The sequence below is a fragment of the Mastigoproctus giganteus genome, chromosome 6 (assembly GCF_048544385.1).
Source record: "Mastigoproctus giganteus isolate SK-2022 chromosome 6, ASM4854438v1, whole genome shotgun sequence".
NCBI lineage: Eukaryota > Metazoa > Arthropoda > Arachnida > Uropygi > Thelyphonidae > Mastigoproctus > Mastigoproctus giganteus.
In genome coordinates this window covers 124,034,689-124,055,911 of record NC_143580.1, presented here as the reverse complement: position 1 = coordinate 124,055,911, position 21,223 = coordinate 124,034,689, and the positions used below count along the sequence as shown (strand labels likewise).

At 37.1% G+C, this 21,223-nt stretch overlaps 1 protein-coding gene across 3 annotated transcripts in view; it reads right to left on the bottom strand.

Moving 5' to 3' along the window:
* Positions 1-21,223, bottom strand: part of LOC150084557 (disheveled-associated activator of morphogenesis 2-like) — a 575,048-nt gene that overhangs the window by 374,067 nt on the left and 179,758 nt on the right. For all 3 annotated transcript variants that reach the window (XM_090375315.1, XM_090375314.1, XM_090375316.1), the window contains exon 2: positions 3,212-3,427. In XM_090375315.1, the coding sequence (XP_090231441.1) occupies positions 3,212-3,397 (186 nt within the window). In that variant the 5' untranslated portion in view covers positions 3,398-3,427. The remainder of the gene's footprint in view (positions 1-3,211; positions 3,428-21,223) is intronic.

The window sequence follows — 21,223 nt, the reverse complement described above, 5'->3', positions numbered from 1 at the left end:
CCTGTGTGTATTTTTAAAAGTTCTCTGATGTTTTACTGCTGATAAGTAATCTGAACTACAATTTTAATGTTATCTTCAAAAGTTACTTGAAATTTGTTCTATCATGTCAGAATTTTTTACAAATAAAAAAAAAAGTGAAAATATTGGTGAAAGAGGTGCTTCTGGTTAATTTTGTATTTTTACAGATTTTATGAATAGGTTATTTTTATATAAAATATCAATAAAAATAAGCAAAAACATAAATATCAATGACTACATCCTCCTCAAGCATAGATGGCTAAAAAGTGGATTTCTTATACACTAGACTGGCTTAAACTTGTACCTTTTTCAACTTCCTCAGGCAGCTTGTTTCAGCATCTGTTCCTTTTTTTAGTATCCAGCAGTACTTAGCCATCGTGGTGACATTCCACCCCCTTGATATTTTTTTTACATTTCTTTTATGCCCTGATGGTAACTTCCCCCTGCTCTTTACTTAAGCTTCTTAAATTTTAATAATAGTTTTCTGAACTTCTCCAGCATGTCACTTATGATCATCTCATTTATTGTTTCCCAAAAAATTGCATATTACATTTTTAAAGCCAGTCCAGTGTCTCTTTTACTTTGGTTCATAGAGTCTAGTAGCAGCATGCTGATTGAGGTCCAACAAAAATTCCTGCTTTGATTTTTTCATGTGTAAGCCATGGGAATTTAGTGCAGACATACTTGAAACTATTTCCTTTATTTGGGGCTTGGACAACCTGAAAGCTTTCACTCTACTAGTGGCTCTTTCTTTATATTACTGGCTCTTTAATGTTTTTTGAATCTGGTGTTAGGGGCTGTCTTGATGGCCACACTTTCCTTTTCCAAAGTTCACTTCTTGTCCAACTATCCCATTCACACAGAAAGCAGGGCATTTTGTGTAACCAAGTTGTTGGCCAAGTAGCAGGCTGATAACTTTTAAAACTGCCATACACCAGTCAACCATGATTCTTATACTGATTTTTTTCTAAAAGAATCTTAACATTTTCATAGCATTCTTTTAAGTGTGGTGAATGACCATATACTTGTTTCCATTTTGGAGGAGAACTCCTTTGAGGCTTTGCTTTGAGGAGTCAATAAATAGTCTCCACTCTGTTGGTTGGTAGAAAAATTACAAAAACGTTCATACAGAAATACCATTGCAATATATCATTGAGCCTTCTTTGGAAAAATGGGAAACCAATTATCTTTCACAATGTCTGTACTATGAAAGGACCATTCCTGGAGCCAGTAGATTCTTGGAAACATTAAAGTATTGTTGCAGTACACAATGCACTGCATGTTCTTCATATTATAACCTGCTACATTGACAGAACAAAAGTAGCAGTCATTAATATGATCCAAAGATTCCCTCCAAACCATGGCAATGGCAAAAGTAAAGTCATGGCTTTGTTTTTACCACGTTTCCACAATTGCAGCATTCCCCTTCACAAACTAAAGAGCTTACAACTGTGGAAATGTGGGGGACCCACATTTACAGAACAAAAGTATTAATAACATCTTGAGGTTCCCTCCACACAATGGGAATGGCAAATGTCATGGATTTCTTTTTACAACATTTCCACAATTGTTAGCCCTCTACATGTAGATCACACTCTATATGGACTCAACTTTTATCTTGATTGCCTAATTTAATTCCAAAATATGCAGCATATACATATTTCACAAATGATGCTGTATCCTGCCTTTGGTTTGCCACAGTGTATTTACCATACATGTAACAAAATATATTTTGATTGTTCACAAAACCATGAATTGCCCATTGTCAAAGACGGAATATGAAAATGACATTAGAAAATGATACCAATTAACACAACTGCACCAGAAAACAACTAAATGGAGAAAAAATGCTTCACAGATTTATAAAGCTGCCTGACTTGCAGGTCTTGACATGTTTAAATATGTCTGAGCACATCTATACCCGTCAGTCCCAAAGTCTGCAAATTGCGTATGCATGGAAAGTGCATCTAAGAAAACATCTAAGTTTGGATTTTTTGAATTAACATTAAAAGTACACACAGAAACAGTGTGAATTTTGGGGACATCAAAAATCTATGCAGATGTCGTCGTCATCATGTGTTCCAACCAGTATGTAAACTAGGCATTCTGGGGCAAAATAAAACTATGTGTGCCTCCTCACTCTTCCCCATAAAGAAATAATTATAAATTAACAATGATTAAATAAATAATAAAATGCTGTAAAATGTGTGCTGCACTCACCCATTTTTTACTATTTCAAGGTTAAAGTAACAATAAATAAATAAATATACAGCATTATATTATTTTTAAATCCTACATATTTGTGTCCCTGGCTTTTGATACATTTGGGACAAGTGCTCCACTTGCCCAACCTTATTATGCCTCTAGTTTCACCCTTTAAAAGAGTTCTGGTTCTCAATTCTAGTTCTATGAGTAACACAAAGCTTCTGAAAAAAAGGCATTTGGAAGATATCTAAACTTTATTTGGAAGTTTTCTAAATGCAGATGCATTTAGAAAAATGAAAGATTATCTCCAGAAATGATGATGTTTGTATTATTGATACATAGTACCAATAAAATTTATATAAAAAAAAAAAAAGTATTTATATTTGAACCATCATCATATAATGGCTGTAAGCTTTTAAGTAGAGATCAGAAAATAATTTCAGTTAATACTGGAGTTGTGGCATAAAGCTTAAGCACTATTGCTTGAAACGCTCCAGCAATTTATAGGTAATAGTTTGCAGGACTGAAATAAGTAAACAAAGTATGAAGAAATGTTTTTTTACAACAAAAAATCCTTATGGATTTGAAAGGAATGACATCAGTTTACTCTCTGCAGTTAATTATACAATAATAAGCTAAAATTTTATATCCCTGAAAAATTTTTTTAATCTGGGGCTAATTGTTTGTAAATACAAATATGTCTATTTTTCCTTTTATATTCTAGAATTAAACTCATCGCTATAAAATTTGATTAGGAGTGAAATAGCAGTGAATTTTATTGATGAAATTTTTCTTTTTTCTTTTGTTTTTCTTTTTATATTATTTAGTCAGGAAAAAACAATGTTTTGAACTTCTTCTTTTAAACTTAATTATAATCTAGTTGGTACTGTTTTTATACTTTGTTTTCAGAATTGAAAATAATCTGTAAACAATCTTATTTGGTTCAGAAATGAGACTTTCTGAACTGAAAGTTCTTTCCAATACTTACAACTAGCTCAGCAAACTTTGCATTAAGTTCCTCTTCATCAGGCATTGGTTGGGTGGGCGTGAGCAAATGTGGTTGTAGGTTGACCACACCTCCATTTTCCACCACATGGTAGGTGATTTCGGGAGGCTCATTGTTACCGAAACAGCTGCACAGACCAGTTCCCCTGTTACGGTGTCGTGCAGGCATTGTACTGGGTGGGATTGTTAGCACCAGTTGCTGAAACAAATTAATGTCATTTAATTAACACAACTCAGAAAAGCATAAGTTCAAAGAATTTTCAAGAACTGAAAATGTAAAAATGTATAGTTCCAATAATACCCATGAATATTAGATAATTATATTACAATCAGGCCTGACATACTGAGCAAAAAATGCAGAAGTAAGCTAGTAAAAGTGTTTGAGTTAATTGCAATTCAAATACACATGGTAATTATAGTATTCTTATCAAATGTAACTAGTTGTAAATTCCTTTAATCTATGTTGTTATGTTGTAGTTAAATCCAAAAAGTCCCCCAGGGTTCAGTGCTGGGCCACTATTGTTTTCTATATTTATCAATGATATTGATTAAGGCATATCAGGATTAATTTCCAAGTTTGAATATGACATGAAGGCTGGCAGGGTTGTTAACAACAGTAAAGACAGTATGCTACTGCAACAGGATCTAGAAAAGTTAGGCAGATGGGCTGAGAAGTAGCAACTGAAGTTTAACATTGACAAATGAAAAGTACTGCATATGGGTAGCAGTAACCCAAGAGAAACATACCAGTTGTGTGGTACTACACTCAGGGAGGTGAAGAAGGAAAAAGACCTGGGGGTAATTGTGCAGTCAGCTATGAAGTTCTCTGAGCAGTGCAGACAGGTTGCCAGAGGAGGTCTTGGTTCCTATATGATATATAAGAATTTTGCTAGCAGAGGCAAGGAGGTGATTATCCCTTTGTATAAAGCAATGGTCAGGCCACACCTTGAATACTGCATACAGGTCTAGAGGCCTCATTTTAGGAAGGATGTAGAGTTCTTAGAACGACTACAGAGAAGGGCAACAAGATTGGTGAGAGGAACAAAGGGATGCACTTACGAAGAAAGGCTTAAGTTCTGGAAGTTGCAGCATCTGGAGACTAGGTACCTGCGAGGTGATCTGATTGAGACGTATAAGGCCTTAAATGGTTTGATGAGGCTCAATGCTGACGGGATACTTCCGCTTGCTCAGACCTAGAACCTGAGGGTGCATAGTTTCAAACTGAGGAAAGACAGTTGTAGAATAGATGTGCGGAAGTTTACCTTTGGCCAGCGGGTAGCTGATTGCTGCTGTTCCATCTGTTGTTGTGGAAGTTGACAACTTAAATAAATTTAAGGCTGAACTAGACAAACATTTGGGACCAAGGTATGTCTGCCAGGGGCAAAGGTTGATGATGTTGCAGAGCGGATATCATCTTTTAAGGGCACAAAAGGTGATATTGTTGTACACGTTGGCACTAATGATATTAAGGGTGGGAGATAGGTGCAATGACTTAACAAGTACAGATCACTGTTGAAAAAAACCTGTGAATTAGGGTTGAAATTGAAAGTATCTGCAATTCTACCCAGACACGATATGAGCGAGTATATGATGAAAGCCTTGTCGATCAATTCGGTCCTGGAAAGATTGTGCACGGCTCAAGGGGTAGAATTTTTTTCAGTCTGGTCTATATTTGTTAACAGGAGAGACTGCTTCTACAGGGATGGGATACACTTAAACAGAAAGAGTGCAAGAATACTTGCTGATGCTATCGAGGCAGTGTTAGGTGGGTCCGAAATCTGCTAGCTTAGGGGGGTACAAGGACTAATAGATTAACGGTAGCCACTGGCAGAGGTGAAAGTGAATCTTACACTGCTTCTATTGGAATGAGCAGCAGCCTTGAAAACAAGATGCAGAGTATTTCAGAGATTGCTGGGAGTCATTGCGGTACAAGAAAACACATGGGTAGTGTTAGGGTAACTAAGAATAGAAACAGGTGCATGTATACTTGCATATACACCAATGCTAGGAGTTTGGTAAATAAATTTGATGAATTTGAGGTATTGCTCAAAACATCAAAGGAAGATATTGTTGGGATATTAGAGAAGTGGTGTCACACAGATATAAGGAATGCAGAACTGGAATTTGGGGAGTACAATGTGCACAGAAAGGATAGACAGGATAGGAAGGGAGGAGGGGTTATGCTAATAGTTAAGAAACAAATAAAATCCAAGAAAGTGAAACTAATCGACATTGCTGGACGGTGCAGTGTCAAGTCAGTTTGGTGTTACATAAGCATTGGGAGGTCAAAATTGAGAATAGGAGTGTGTTATGGGCCTAATGATGCTGATGAGTATAATAAGAAACTCTACAGGGAAATAGAGTGGGCCAGTAAATCAGAGAGTTATAATGGAGGATTTTAATTTCAAAGATATTGACTGGAATTTGTAGGTTGGTCACACACACTAGCAAGGCTTTTGTGGATTTATTGGATGATTGTTTTCTACATCAGCATGTTCGAGAGGCAACTAGAGGGAGTAATGCTCTTGATCTGATTACCAGTAGTGATTCTTCATGCAATAAGAATCTGCAGATAAACAAACCACTAGGTGGCAGTGATCACAGTGTGCTGAAGTGGGATTTACTGAAAGAAGTAACTACCATCAGGGGTGAAGGGAAGGGTTTTTGCTTTCGTAAAGGCAACTACGGTTGTCTGAGACAGTCTTTAAATTCTATACAGTGGGACCAACTGATGATGTTACCAACAGCAAATTCAAAATTGGAAGCATTCAAAGAATTTCTCTTGGAAGCTACTAGGCTTTACATACAAACTAAGAAATATTTTTCAAGTTTTAGGCCTAAATGGATGTCAGATGAACTAATGAGACATATGTCAGAGAAGAAAAATGTATGGGATACATATAGATTAATGGGTTACATGGAAGCCTATGATAGACATAAGCTGGTCTGTAACCAAGTCACAAAGGAGATTAGGCAGGCAAAGGCAGATTATGAGAAACCTTTGGCAAAGGATGCAAAGAAAAACAGCAAAGAGTTCTTTACCTACGTAAACTCTAGAAGAAAAGGGATGAATCAGATTGATCAACTGGATATTGATGGTTCAACTATTGATGATCTTGCTCAGATGGCTAACAAACTAAATGAGTATTTTGCATCTACATTCACACATGAGGAGTTATTCAGGGAGGGGAGTGCCAGAGGTGAATTAAACTCTGGCAGTGAGCTAGATGATTTTATAATAACTGAGAGGAAAGTGGAGGAGAAATTGTTGAAGATAAACAAAAAAATGGCACCCGGGCTGAATGGGATCATCCAGTTATATTAAAGGAGGCAGCAAATAAAGTAAGCAAACCCTTAGCCATAATTATGAGAGCTTCTTTGGACTCAGGGGAGGCACCCATAGACTGGAGATGTGCAAATGTGAGCCCAATTCAGAAAGGAAGATCAAAGGGCAACACCAGTAATTATAGACCTGTTAGTTTAACTTCTGTGCCAGGAAAATTAATGGAGACACTGGTTAAAGAAGCACTGCAGGATCATCTAGACAAGACTTCAGTTATAGTTCGGACACAGCATGGTTTAGTTAAGGAAAAGTCTTGCCTGACCAATTTGATTGGGTACTTTGATGTGGTCACAAAGGAACTGGATGCAGGGAATAACTTTAATATATATTTTGATCGTAGAAAGGCTTTTGATACTGTAGCACATGGAAGGTTGCTTCACAAATTGGAGCAGTTTGGCATTGGCAGCAAACTGCTGCTATGGATAAAGGGATGGTTGATTGAGAGAAGACAGAGAGTGGTAATCAATGGACACTACTCATTGTGGACTAATGTTATTAGTGGAGTCCCTCAGGGTTCGATGTTGGGTCCATTATTGTTTTCTGTATTTATAAATGATATTGATGATGATATATCAAGCTTAATATCCAAGTTTGCAGATGATACGAAGGTTGGCGTGGTTGTTAAGGACACTAATGACAGTATGCCGCTTGAACAGCATCTAGAAAAGTTCAGCAGATGGGCTGATAGGTGGCAAATGAAGTTTAAAATTGACAAATGTAAAGTACTACTTATGGGAAGCAGTAACCCCAAAGCAACGTATCAACTCTGTTGTACTACACTGACAGTGGTAGAGAATGAAAAGGACCTGTGGGTAATTATGCGGGCAGATATGAAGTTTTCTGAGCAGTGCAGACGGTCTACAAGAGTAGCACATGGTGTCTTGTCAATGATATACAGGAATTTTTCTAGCAGGGATAATTAGGTGCTTATCCCCTTGTATAACACAATGGTCTGGCCTTGAGTACTGTATACAGATCTGGAGGCCTCGTTTTAAAAAGGATGTAAAGCTGTTGGAATGAGTACAGAGAAGGGCAACAAGATTAGTGAATGGAACAAAGGGTTGCTCTTAAGAAGAAAGGCTTAAGCTTTGCAAATTACAGTGTCTGGAGACTAGGCACCTTCGAGGTGATCTGATTGAGGTGCATAAAGCCTTGAATGGTTTGAGCATGCTCAATGCTGATGGGATTCTTCCTCTTCTCAGAATAATCACCTTAGAGGGCATAAATTCAAATTGAGGAAAGACAGATGCAGGATCTATGTGCGGAAGTTTGCCTTTAGCCAGTAAGTTGGTGGAACAGACTTCCATCCCTTGTTGTGGAAGTTTATAGCCTAAATAAATTTAAGGCTTAGCTGGACAGGTATTTGGAACAAACGGAGGGGTAAAATGGGAGATTTTTTTTTTTTTCCGCTGATGTCGCATTTTTTTTTTGGTTGATACTGTATAACCTTACTTTCTTCCATCATAATGCTAATATTATTACTATAATTAATACCAGTCATATACCATGTGAAATTAATAATATAGTTTATTAAGTTAATTGCCTAAATCACTATGGAATTCATATTGTAATATCTTTCTCTGATCTCTAAACAATCCAGCAACAAATTTTCAATAAAAAAAAATTACTGACATCAGAGTACTAAAATTACAAATCGTTCTCTCAAATTGTAATAAAATGCAAATCAAAGCAAGAAAAAAAAAATAAATAAAATCCATCTACAGGAATGAGTAACATATATTAGTATCACAAACTGTACAATGTTTGAAGATCGCTGACATCATAGACCATTCATAATTTGTGAATCCAAGTTTAGACCATTCACCATCATAGACCATTCACAATTTGTGAATCAAGTCCAGGTTTGCAGATGATACAAAAGTTGGCAGGATTGTTAATAACAGTGAAGAGAGTATGCTACTGAAACAGGATCTAGATAAGTTGGGCAAATTGGCTGAGAAGTGGCAACTGAAGTTTAACATTGACAAATGCAAAGTACTGCATATGGATAGCAGAAACCCAAGAGAAATGTACCAACTGTGTGATACTACACTCAGGGAAGTGGAGAGTGAAAAGGACTTGGGGATAATTCTGCAGTCAGATATGAAGTTTGCTGAGCAGTGCAGATAGGCTGCCAGAGCAGGTTATGAAGTCTTGTCAATGATATATAAGAATTTTGCTAGCAGGGACAAGGAGGTGTTGGTCAAGCCACAAGCCAAAGCCAAGGAGGCATTGCACAAGGCAATGGTCAAGCCACACCTTCAGTACTGTGTACAAGTCTGGAAGCCTCATTTTAGGAAGGATGTAGAGTTGCTAGAATCAGTACAAAGAAGGGCAACAAGATTGGTGACGGGAACAAAGGGGTGCCCTTACCAAAAAAAGCTTAAGTTCTGCAAATGCAGGGCCTGGAGACTAGGCACCTGTGAGGTGATCTGATTTGAGGTGTATAAGGCCTTAATGGGTTGAGCAAGCTCAATGCTGATGAGATTCTTCCACTTGCTCAGATTATGAACCTGAGGAGGCATAGAATCAAATTGAGGAAAGACAGTTTTAGAATAGATGTGTGGAAGTTTGCCTTTATCCAGAGGGTAGTTGATTGCTAGAATAGACTTCCATCTCTTGTTATTATTATTATTATTATTATTATTATTATTAGCCATATGGGGCAAGGAAGCCTGAGGCTTATGCTGCACCAGCCAAAAAAAAAAATGTCTGAATTACCTGTGTGAGAGAGGGGGGGGAGAGAGAGAGAGAGAGAGAGAGAGAGAGAGAGAGAGAGAGAGAGAGAGAGAGAGAGAGAGAGTCAGAAGTAGAAGGGAATCACCAAGAAAGAGAAGAATGATGATATACAGCTCAGGACCCCTGGTGTGTCAAGCCCATACTCACCAGATGTGAGCCCCTGGAATTAATTGTGGGAATTGGTAGCTTAAATTAATTTAAGGCTGAGCTAGACAGGCATTTGGAGTGAAGGTTGGATGAAATGGGAGGCTTTGTTTTTGGCTGATGCTGCATAAGCTTGCTTTCTTGTATCATATGCCTCAACTAATGCTAATAATGTTATGAAAACTGGAATAATAAATTCATTTACATGGAATGATTAGCCTTTACAATCTGGTACCCCTTCCAATTGATCATTGCCAGTAGCAGTGATTGACATGCCTTACACGCAATGGTTAGTTTTAGTTAGAATGTTTATTCCCCTCTCCTCTTTACACTGTTTTAAAATCAGGAACTTGTATTCTGATTTTAAATCAGCAGCAAGGTGGGGATAAACGCCCTAAAACTAACCATAGCAGGCTAGGCATGTCATCACTGCTACTCATAATGATCAATGGGAAGGTGTACCAGATTATAAAGACGAAACCATGGAATAATAAAATCACTTATTACAGAATCACTACAAAGTTGGCATTGCATTGCACACATAAATCAAATCAATGCATATCAGAGGTGCGCATTCATTGTTCACTGAGTGCAAAAGGAAAAAAAGAAAAGGCGCTGCCAAGAAAAATAACTTTTTGAAATTCATATTATATGTTTCTCTGATCTGTAAGTGATCCTTCAACAAATTTCAATAAAAAAAAATTTACTAACGTTAGAGTAATAAAATTACAAATCATTCTGTGATGTAACAAAATGCAAAGAATAGTAAAAAAAAAAAAATAATAATAATAAATAAATCTACAGCAATGTATTAGTTTCAAAACTAAATAACATTTGACAGTTGCCAATGGCATGGATCATTCATAGTTCGTGAATGGTCCATCATATAAATTAATGAAAACTGGAATAATAAATTCACTTACATCTTCAGCCTTTCTATCACAAATTAGAAAAGAATGGTGGTAATGGGTAAATTTTTTTCATGCTCTGAGAAACTTTAAAATGTAGAATCACAAAATAGTACATGATGCCTGATAACAGCTGCAGAACTTTTGTTCTCTGCCAATAAAGCAAATGAAAATCTCTGTGATTGGTGAATTTTTTTTGTTTAGTTTCCCACTCTTGTTCATCCAGTAACTCCTTCAACTAACTTTGCAACAAATTTTCCCACCACAAACGAAAACAGAACAGATACATATAAAAGCATTATATAATGTATTATTCATGGCCAGCAACAAAGTCCAGGGCCTGTTGGCTTTATAGCAAAACAACAATAGACAAGGGTAGACTGTTGTTGTGTAAATGGCAAAGGAACTTCAGAACCATAAATTTAACAAAACTTCAGGCTTTGGAGTGACCTGATCATTGTTTATTCCCCTCTTTGAATACCATGGGATAAACACTAATTAGAGGAAGAGTTCCTCCCAATGCACTGGTCAGTTTCAAAATGTCATACGCAAGGATCAAAGGATCCACAATTTATAAAATGTAAAATAAATTCACCAACACTAAAATAAAATCAGACTGATATATATTTATATTTGACATATTCTGCTGAATATGTCGCAACTATCTATTTACTAATATTTCTATAAGCGTGGAAACTAATATTTCTATAAGCTGGCAACTGGCCACAAAGTCTAAACAATACTTGGTGGCCAGTAGCCAGGTTGATAAGAATGTGTTACAATTTATTTACAAAAATTGCTCATTTATTAATGAAATTCGTTAATTGTCTTGAGAAATTAATCTGTCTTCTAAATTTGCTTTGTCTTTTGGAGGAGAGGAGGTGGCATTGGCATCTCCTAAACCATGGCACCCGAGGCCAGTGCCTACTCAGCCTTACCCTAAAGCTGGCCCTAGCTAAGGGTTTGCTTATTTCCTTTGCTGCCTCCTTTTCTATAACTGGATAGATCCCATCAACCCCAAGTGCCTTTCTTATTTTTAACTTCAACAATTTCTGCTCCACTTTGCTCTCAGTTACTACAAAATCATTTAACTCCCTGTTAGCTTCTTTTCTCCACTTCCCTACAGAATTCTTCGTGCAAATGTAGATGCAAAATACTCATTCAGTCTGTCAGCTATCTGAGCAGGATCATCAACAATCAAACCATCAATATCAAGTGAACCAATTTGATTCATCCTCTTCCTTCTGGAGCTTACATAAATAAAGAAGTCTTTGCTGTTTTTCTTTGCATCCTTTGCCAAAGATTTCTCATAATCTGCCTTCGCTTGCCTAATCTCCTTTGTGACCTGGTTACAGACCAGGTTATATCTATCATAGGCTTCTATGTTACCTCATAATTTAAAAGCATACCATACATTTTTCTTCTCTGCCACGAGTCTCTTTAGTTCATCTGACATCCATTTAGGCCCAAACCTTGAATAGTATTTCTTATTTGTTACGAAACAACCTAGTAGCTTCCAAGATTATTTCCTTGAATAGTTCCAATTTAGAATTTACTGTTGGTAGCATCATCAGTTGGCTGCACTGTAGAGAATTTAAAAACTGTCTGAGACTGCCATAGTCACCTTCATGAAAGCAAAAACAATTCGCTTTACCCCTGGTGATAATTACATCTTTAAGAAAATCCCACATCAGTACACTATAATCACTGCTACCTAGTCATTCCTTTATCTGCAGATTCTTAATGCATGAATAATCACTGCTGATAATCAGATCAAGAGTATTACTCCCTCTGGCTTCCTCTAAGACATACTGCTTTATATCACAATCATCCAATAAACTTACAAAGTCGTGCTAGTGTGCAAGTGACCAATCAACAAGTTCCACTCAATATCTAGGAAGTTAAATTCCCCCATTATAAAGCATTCTGATTAACTGGCACACTCTATTTCTCTGTACAGTTATTTGTTGTACTCATCAGAGTCATTAGGCCTATAAGACACTTCTGCTCTCAAAAGTGTTTTATTATTGTTATTATTATTATTAGCCATATGGTGCAAGGAAGCCCGAGGCTTATGCTGCACCAGCCAAAAAAAAATTTGAGTTACCCAGAGAGAGAGAGGAGGGAATCACCAAGAAAGAGAAGAATGATGATATCCAGCTCAGGACCCTGGGTGTGCCAAGCCCATACTCACCAGTTTGGAGCCCCTTTTCCCAGTGCTTATGTCACACCAAACTGACTCAACATCACACTGTCCACCCATGTTAACTGGATGCACTGCCTTAGATTTTATGTGTTTCTTAACTAACAGCATAACCCCTCCTCCCTTCCTATCCTGTCTGTCCTTTCTGTAAACATTATACTCCTTAAATTCCAATTCTGCATTCCTTATATCTGTGTGACACCACATCTCTGATATTCCAACAGTATCTGTCTTTGATGTCTTGACCAGCACTTAAACTTCATCAAATTTATTTACTGTACTCCTAGCATTGCTGTACATGGAAGTATACATGCACTTGTTCTTATCCTTAGTTACTCTAACACAGCCCACGTATTTACTTCCACGATAACTTCCAGCAGTTCTTGAAATCCCCACCACCTTGCTATCCAGGCTGCTGCTCATTCCAATAGAAGCATTACAAGAATCACTTTCATTTCTGCCTGTGGCTACTGTTAATGTATTAGTTGTGAATCCCCCAAGCTAGCAGTTTTCCAAGCCACCTAACACTGCTCATTAGCATCAGCAATCTTGCACCCTTTCTATTTAAGTGTACACCATCCCTGTAGAATCAGTCTCTCCTGTTAAAAAGTACAGACCACACTGAGAAAGATTCTACCCCATGAGCCTTGCACAATCTCTCCAGGGCCAAATTGATTGACAAGGCTCTCATCATATACTCTCTCCTATTGTGTCTGGGTACAATTGCAGACACTTTCAAATTTAACCCTAACTCGCTACTTTTTTTTTCAGCATTACCCTGTACTTGTTAATTCTGGAGATCTATTCTTAATGTTATTTAGTGCTAACGTGTACAACAATATCACCTTTTGTACCCTTAAAAAATGATATCTACTTTACAATATCAACTTTTGCCTCTGACAAAAGTTGATAATGAATATGTTACCCTAAAAACCTTGCTGTGATAAGAGATATATCTTTTGTATGCTCTTGTTTAAAAATGGAAATGTGAATGAACCATTGATATGGAACGTTTTTTTTTTTTTTTTTTTGATATTTTGCACTTTTACCAACACGAACTGGTAAATTCTAATATTTACCAGTTCGTGTAGGTAAGCTTGTGGTAAACGTCGGAATTTCTAGTTTTTAGAAAGACAAACTTTTAAATCCTAGGATTTAGTGTATTTCAGGCTTTCATAGTAACGTTTTTTTTTTTAAATATTTACACTATTTGTGATTTATATAATGAGCATTATCATAAACAAAATGTTAATCTTCAAAACAAACCAAAAAAATACAAGGAAAAATTATTATTGTATCAAATAGAATTCCAGTAATATAATGCTTATTTCCTATTTAATTTTTATTGGTTTTGATGTTTTTATTTGCTCTTTCATTTGATTTTTAGTGGTTACCGCCATCCCATCGGCGTATTATACAAGTAAACTCAAAATTGTGTTTGACTATTATTTCGGCTTCCAACATATTAACAGTCAGCCAGAGGCGATTTACTGTGAAGCTAATGAAGCTTAAGCTTCAGGGGCCCTCACTTGCATGGGCCCTAGCAATGTGTTCACATAGGCATATGTTTTTGTAAATTTTGCAAAAGCAAGGTATTTTAACCACAATCGGTTAAGACCACTGTTTCTTTCCACTCTGATTTTCCCTCCATCACACTTCCCCTCGTGTCAAGTGGTGTTGGAGTTAATGAATACTGATAAACTAATGTTGAATACTGATAAGGATTAACCAATCAGAAAACAATATCAAAAAAATTTTCGCGCCCACTTGAACTGCTGCCTGTAAGCAATGCTTATCTCGCCTACCCACTTGTGGCGGCCCTGGTTCACAGTAACTTCTGTGCATATGCATGTACACAGTGTTATCGTGACCATTGATGACAAGGAACTTTTATGGGCATTCACTCTGTGGCAGTTACTGGGTCTCAGGCATAGACAAACAAGGTTCCCCCCCCCTCCGGATCCTGGGGTTTACTTCCAGCAAAACAGGCAGACATATATGAAGGGTAACTTCTTTTGTCATCTTTAAATTTATTTATTAAAGAACCGAGAGAAAATTCAGATAAAAAAATTAATGGAATATTAAACAAAAGCAATCAAGATGAGCGATGAAATCAGTGAAAATTATTCTGACATTGAGAAATGAGTTGTAACAAAAAAAAAATTTCAGATCATACCAAAAGCAGTAATTCATTAAGAGGAGTTAAATTTCGAATAGAAGTAATAATTGGCTCTTGGATTGTTTGATAATCCAATTAATGAAGAAGAATGAATCGTATGAACACATTGGAAAAATATTTAAATTTCTCACTCATTTGACACAAAATACTGACACTAAGATAACATAAAATTCATTATGCCACTACGACGAGGACATTGATAATAAACTGGTTAATGAGTGTCATCAGTTCAATGAGTATTCAAGATTAGTCACTGAACAAGAAAATTTGAAATGCCCTGAAATCTTACAGCTCATATATGAAAGAAACTTGATAGAGGTTTTCCCAAATTTGACAACAATCCTAAAAATTTACATAACATTGCCAATAACGAGTTGTGAAGCTGAAAAAAACTTGTTATTTTTAAATTCAATAATAAAAAAACAAATTTTGATCAACCATACATGAGGAAAGACTGAATTATCTTTCTCTTCTGTCTATAGCATTAGCATTAGTAGAGGCATACGATACAAGAAAGCAAGCTTATGCAGCATCAGCCAAAAAAAACCACTTCCATTTCACCCCTCTGTTCGTTCCAGATACCTGTCCAGCTCAGCCTTAAATTATTTAGGCTATCAACTTCCACAACAAAAGATGGAAGTCTATTCCACCAATCAACTACCCGCTGGCTAAAGGCAAACTTCCGCACATCTATCCTACAACTGTCTTTCCTTAATTTGAATTTATGCCCTGTCAGGTGATTATTCTGAGCAAGAGGAAGAATCCCATCAGCATTGAGCATGCTCAAAGCAGTCAGGGCTTTATACACCTCAATCAGATCACCTCGCAGGTGCTTAGTCTGAAGACACTGTAATTTGCGAAACTTAAGCCTTTCTTTGTAAGAGCAACCCTTTGTTCCATTCACTAATCTTGTTGCCCTTGTCTGTACTCGTTCCAACAGCTCTACTTCCTTCTTAAAATGAGGCCTGCAGACCTGTATACAGTACTCAAGGTGTGGCCTGACCATTGCCTTATACAAGGGGATAATCACCTCCTTATTCCTGCTAGAAAAATTCCTGTACATCATTGACAAGATACCATGAGCTACTCTTGCAGACCATCTGCACTGCTCAGAAAACTTCATATCTGACTGCACAATTACCCCCAGGTCCTTTTCATTCTCTACCACTGTCAGTGTAGTACCACAGAGTTGATACGTTACTCTGGGGTTGCTGCTTCCCATATGTAGAACTTTACATTTGTCAATGTTAAATTTTATAGAATTTTTTATAATATAGAAAATGATATTATAAAATTCTGTCATATGAATAGGTGATCAAAGAGTATGCAGCCAAAAAGTGTAGGAAAAAGAGTATTATAGAGGTGTGTCAGACAGTTATTTAAACAACTAACAAAAATTAGCATCACATGCAACCACTGATTCTTCTCACCTGTACATCACTAGATGATTTCACTTGCATTAACCATTGCTCATGCACGTTAACGGAAATGTTTTCTTTTTCTGGGGGCTGTCGCCTTCAAACCCCCACTTTTGTGGCCATATATTACTAGACAATTTCACAAGCATTAACAATGAAAATTGCTCATGCATGTCAATAGAAATGCTTTTGGTCAGAATGCAGTTAAGCTGCCGTTCTGAGAGCTAAACATGAAACTATGTGACTTGCTGTTTGTGTCATCTAGGAGGGAGAGATGACTGGAAAAGAAGTGTGAGGTTTTTTAATAGATTCATTTTTGGCTAGCGAAAAAAGGTTAGGTTAGTTTATACCACTAATTCAGGATGGATTCAAGCAAAAGAAGTGTGGATTTTTTAATAGACTTTCACTTTTTTTAGTGAAGAAAGGTTAGTTTAGTTTACGTCATTAATTTGGGACAGATTCAAGCAAATGAAGTGGGGGTTTTTTAATAGATTTTAATTTTAATTTATTGGTTTTACATGTATATAGTACCGGCGAAGTATGAAATTAGGAATTGTAGGAATGCGATAAAATGCCAAAAACCTGAGACAAAAGTATATTAATGGTGTTTTTTTCCCTTTCACGCATTGTACAATATTTCTACAGTTCGTTCAGTTGATGATACCACTGGCCATCCATTTTCTATAAGTACAGCTTGTTTCAGTCAACAGTATCACTGGCCATTGAATTCCGTAGATAGCATTAGCATTAGTTGAGCCATATGATGCAAGAAAGCAACTTATAGAGCATCACCCAAAAATTAATCTATGCCCCCCTCAGGTTCTTAATCTGAGCAAGTGGAAGAATCCCATCAGCATTGAGCCTGCTCAAATCATTCAAGGCCTTAATCAGATCACCTCACTGGTGCATAGTCTCAAGATGCTGCAACTTACAGAACTTAAGCCTCTCCTGGTAAGAGAACCTCTTAGTTCCTCTCACCAATCTAGTTGCCCTTCTCTGTACTCATTCTAGCAACTCTACATCCTTCCTAAAATGAGGCCTCCAGACCTGTACACAGTACTTAAAGTGTGACCATTGCCTTATACAAAGGTATAATCACCCCCCCCCCCTTGTCTCTGCTAGCAAAATTCCTATATACCATTCACAAAACTACATGACCTGCTGTGGGAGCCCATCTCCACTGCTCAGAGAACTTCATATCCGACTGCACAATTACCCCCAGGTCTTTTTCATTCTCTACCTCCTTGAGGGTAGTACCACACAGTTGTTATATTTCCCTTGGATTACTGCTACCCATATGCAGTACTTTGCATTTGTCAATATTAATCTTCAGTTGCCACTTCTCAGCCCATCGACCTAACTTCTCTATATCCTGTTGCAGTAGCATACTGTCTTTACTTTCATTGACAACCCTGCCAATCTTTGTATCATCTGCAAACTTGGACATTAAGCTTGATATACCGACAAGTGTAAAGTTATAGAATTCTTATAGTACCATGATAATAGACTAAATATAAAAAATAGCGAAATGCTTAAAGTGCAGTACTCACCGCAGTTTAAGCTTGATATACCTTCATCGATATCATTAATAAATACACAAAACAGCAACGGGCCCAGCAACAAACCCTGGGGGACTCCACTAATAACATTAGTCCATGTAGAGTAGTGTCCATTTATCACCACTCTCTGTCATCTCCCACTCAACCATCCCTTTATCCATCGCAGCAACTTGCCCTTAATGCCATACTGCTCCAATTTGTACAGCAGCCTTCCATATGCAAGAGTATCAAAAGCTTACCTGAAATTCAAGTATATGATATCAAAATTATTTTTTGCATCTATTTCCTTTGTGACCACATCTTAGTATCCAATCAAATTGGTCAGACAACAATTCCGCTTAATAAACCGATGTTGTGTCTCAACTATAACTACAGTCTTGTCTAGATGATCCTGCATTGTACAGTGATTCCATTATTTTCCCTGGAACAGAAGTTAAACTAATGGGTGTATAATTATTTGCATCACCCTTTGAACCCCCCTCTATGAATTGGGGATACATTTTCACATCTCCAGTCCACGGGGACCTCCCCTGATCTATGGATGCTCTCATAATTATGGTTAAGGGTTTGCTTACTTCCCTCGCTGCCTACTTCAATATAACTGGATAGATTCCATCTGCCCCAGGTGCCTTTTTTATGTTTAATTTCAACAATTTCTCCTCCACTTTGCTCTGCTTTATTACAAAATCATTTAGTTCCCTGTTACAGTTTAGTAAACTTCTGTGCTCCCCTTCCTTACAGAATTCCTCATGTGTGAATGTAGATGCAAAATTCTCAATTCAGTTATTTATTATTTATTATTGTTAGCCATATGGTACAAGGAAGCCTAAGGCTTATGCTGCACCAGCCAAAAATTCTCGAGTTACCCTGAGAGAGAGAAGAATTATGATATCCAGCTCAGTACCCTGGGTTTGCCAAGCCCATATCACTCATCAGATGTGAGCCCCTGGGGTTAAATTTTTTGTCAGCTATCTGAGCAGGATCATCAACAGTCGAACCACCAACATCCATTGGACCAATCTGATTTATCCCCTTCCTTCAAGAATTTACATAAGTAAAGTCTTTGTTATTTTTCTTTGCATTCTTTGCCAAGGATTTCTCATAATTATCCTTCACTTGCCTAACCTCCTTTGTGACTTGATTGCAGACTAGCCATAGGCTGCCCTAGGCTGCCATAAGCTTCTGTTTCACCTGATAATTTATATGCATCCCACACATTTTTGTCCTCTGCCACAAGCCTCATTAATTCATTTGATATCCATTTAGATCTAAATCTTGAATAGTATTTCTTAGTTGGTATGAAAAGTCTAGTAGCTCCCAAGATTAATTCCTTGAAGGCTTCCCATTTAGAATTCCCTGTTTTTAACATCATCAGTTGATTCCACTGTATAGAATTTATAAACTGCCTGAGACCACTGTAGTGACCTTTACGAAAACAAAAACCCTTCCCTTTACCCTTAATGATAGTTACATCTTTAAATAAATCCCACATCGGTGCACTGTGATCACTGTCACCTAGTGGTTCCTTTATCTGCAAATTCCTAATGCATGAGTCATCACTGCTGATAATCAGATCATGATTATTGCCCCTTCTGGTTGCCCCTTGAACATGTTGTTGTAGAAAACAATCCTCCAATAAATCCACAAGTCTTGTTAGCGTGTGAGTGACCAACCCATAATTCCAGTCAATATCTGGAAAGTTAAAATTCCCCATTACAAGACATTCTGATTTATTAGCCCACTGTATTTCTCTGTACAAATGTTCATTTTACTCATCAGAGTCATTAGGCCTATAACACACTCCTACTATCATTTTTCCTTTCCCAGTGTTTATGTCATACCAAACTGTCTCAGCATTGCACTGTCCATCAGAGGTGTATTGCTAAAAAAAAATAGTACCGGAACACTCGTTCTCCAGAAGACTATATGATAACACCACATCAACTGTACAGGAACTGGATCAGACTTCAGACTCACGGTTCATAGAACAACCAGTTCTAGCATTCAGCTCATGGTGAATCAAAATGCAGCTTTCACACGCATCACAGTATATTTTATTCATTGGATCTCTTTATTCTATCTATCTAACTTTATCTCTATTTAGTAAGAAATGTTCAAGTTTCATTGCTAAATTTATATTTTTGTTTTTAAATAAATTTTTAAAGATTACTATTAATATATATTTTTAGTATCAGTGGGTAAAATAGATATTTCTCTCTCCCCTTTGATTATGACAGTAAGAAAAAAGTACCTGAACATCATTCCGGCACGTTCCCACCCAAATACACCACTACTGTCCACCCATGTCAACTGGATGCACTTCCTTAGATTTTATGTGTTTCTTAACTAACAGCATAACCCCTCCTCCCTTCCTATCCTTTCTGTACACATTGTACTCCCCAATGTGATAGATTGACTTCAGCCTAGAGAACAGGAAAAACATTGTGATAGACCTTATCAAACAACAAAAGAAAGCTTAGTGTCGTGCACAAGTGGAGAGGAAAGTGGTGTGTAGGATGTGGCATGTTTCTGCCAGTCACTGTTGGTGCCACTCCTTCTTGCCTTCTCCAAAAATAAGTCATGTAGTTTTACATTGGGTCATCAGGACCACTGGCTTAAATTCATTTTTACCATGCTTTTTTTTCTGGGGGCTGCTGCCCCCAAATTTCTGCTTTTGTGTAGGCTGCTGCCCCATACCCCCGCCAGTGTAAAGAGAACTTGATACTAACAACTCATACAGCTAATGCAAAAAAAAAAAATCAAATCATCCAGAAACAACTTGAAAACAAAAATAAACACCTCATCAGCCCTTGCATGCCGGCTAGTACACTTCATCAAACTTCCACACTGAATACACTTGTATTCCGAAGCTATAAAATTCACACTCATACAGCAATCTTACATCCAAACTTTTGCAAACCATGAACATGGATTAACACACAGTGAGGGCAGCACGACGACAATTAAACAACAGCACAATAATTTTGCATTTCTGCTAAAATCAGAAAAATCAAGCGAATTTGTATCCAATCAAACAATCAGAAATGCAAAATAAGGTAAATTCCGCATTCCTAGTAATCAGCCAGTTATGGAATTCGACCGGATGATCACTCCATTCTTCAGCCACACCCACAATGCAGTGACTCGGGTGTACCCATGTTCTGGAGTTCAGCCATTTTGGTTTTGCACATCTGTCACGTTGTCCATTCATTCCTGCAACCGGCGCATGGCAACAAACATAGTATTCAGTGCTTCGGGCTACAATATACAGTATATATATATATATATATTGTTATTTTTTATATTTTGGCACTGCCAGCAGGTTAGATGAGTTTACAATAAATCATGAATACAATAGTATTTAGTAATAACGGTATAAGAGTACGCTCTTACAATATAATGAAAATATTTTTTAGCTGAAATAAAGTCATGAAGTACAGAGAAAATTTGGGATTATTAAGTTTGAATATGGTAAATGTTAACGTTTGAATATGGTAGATAT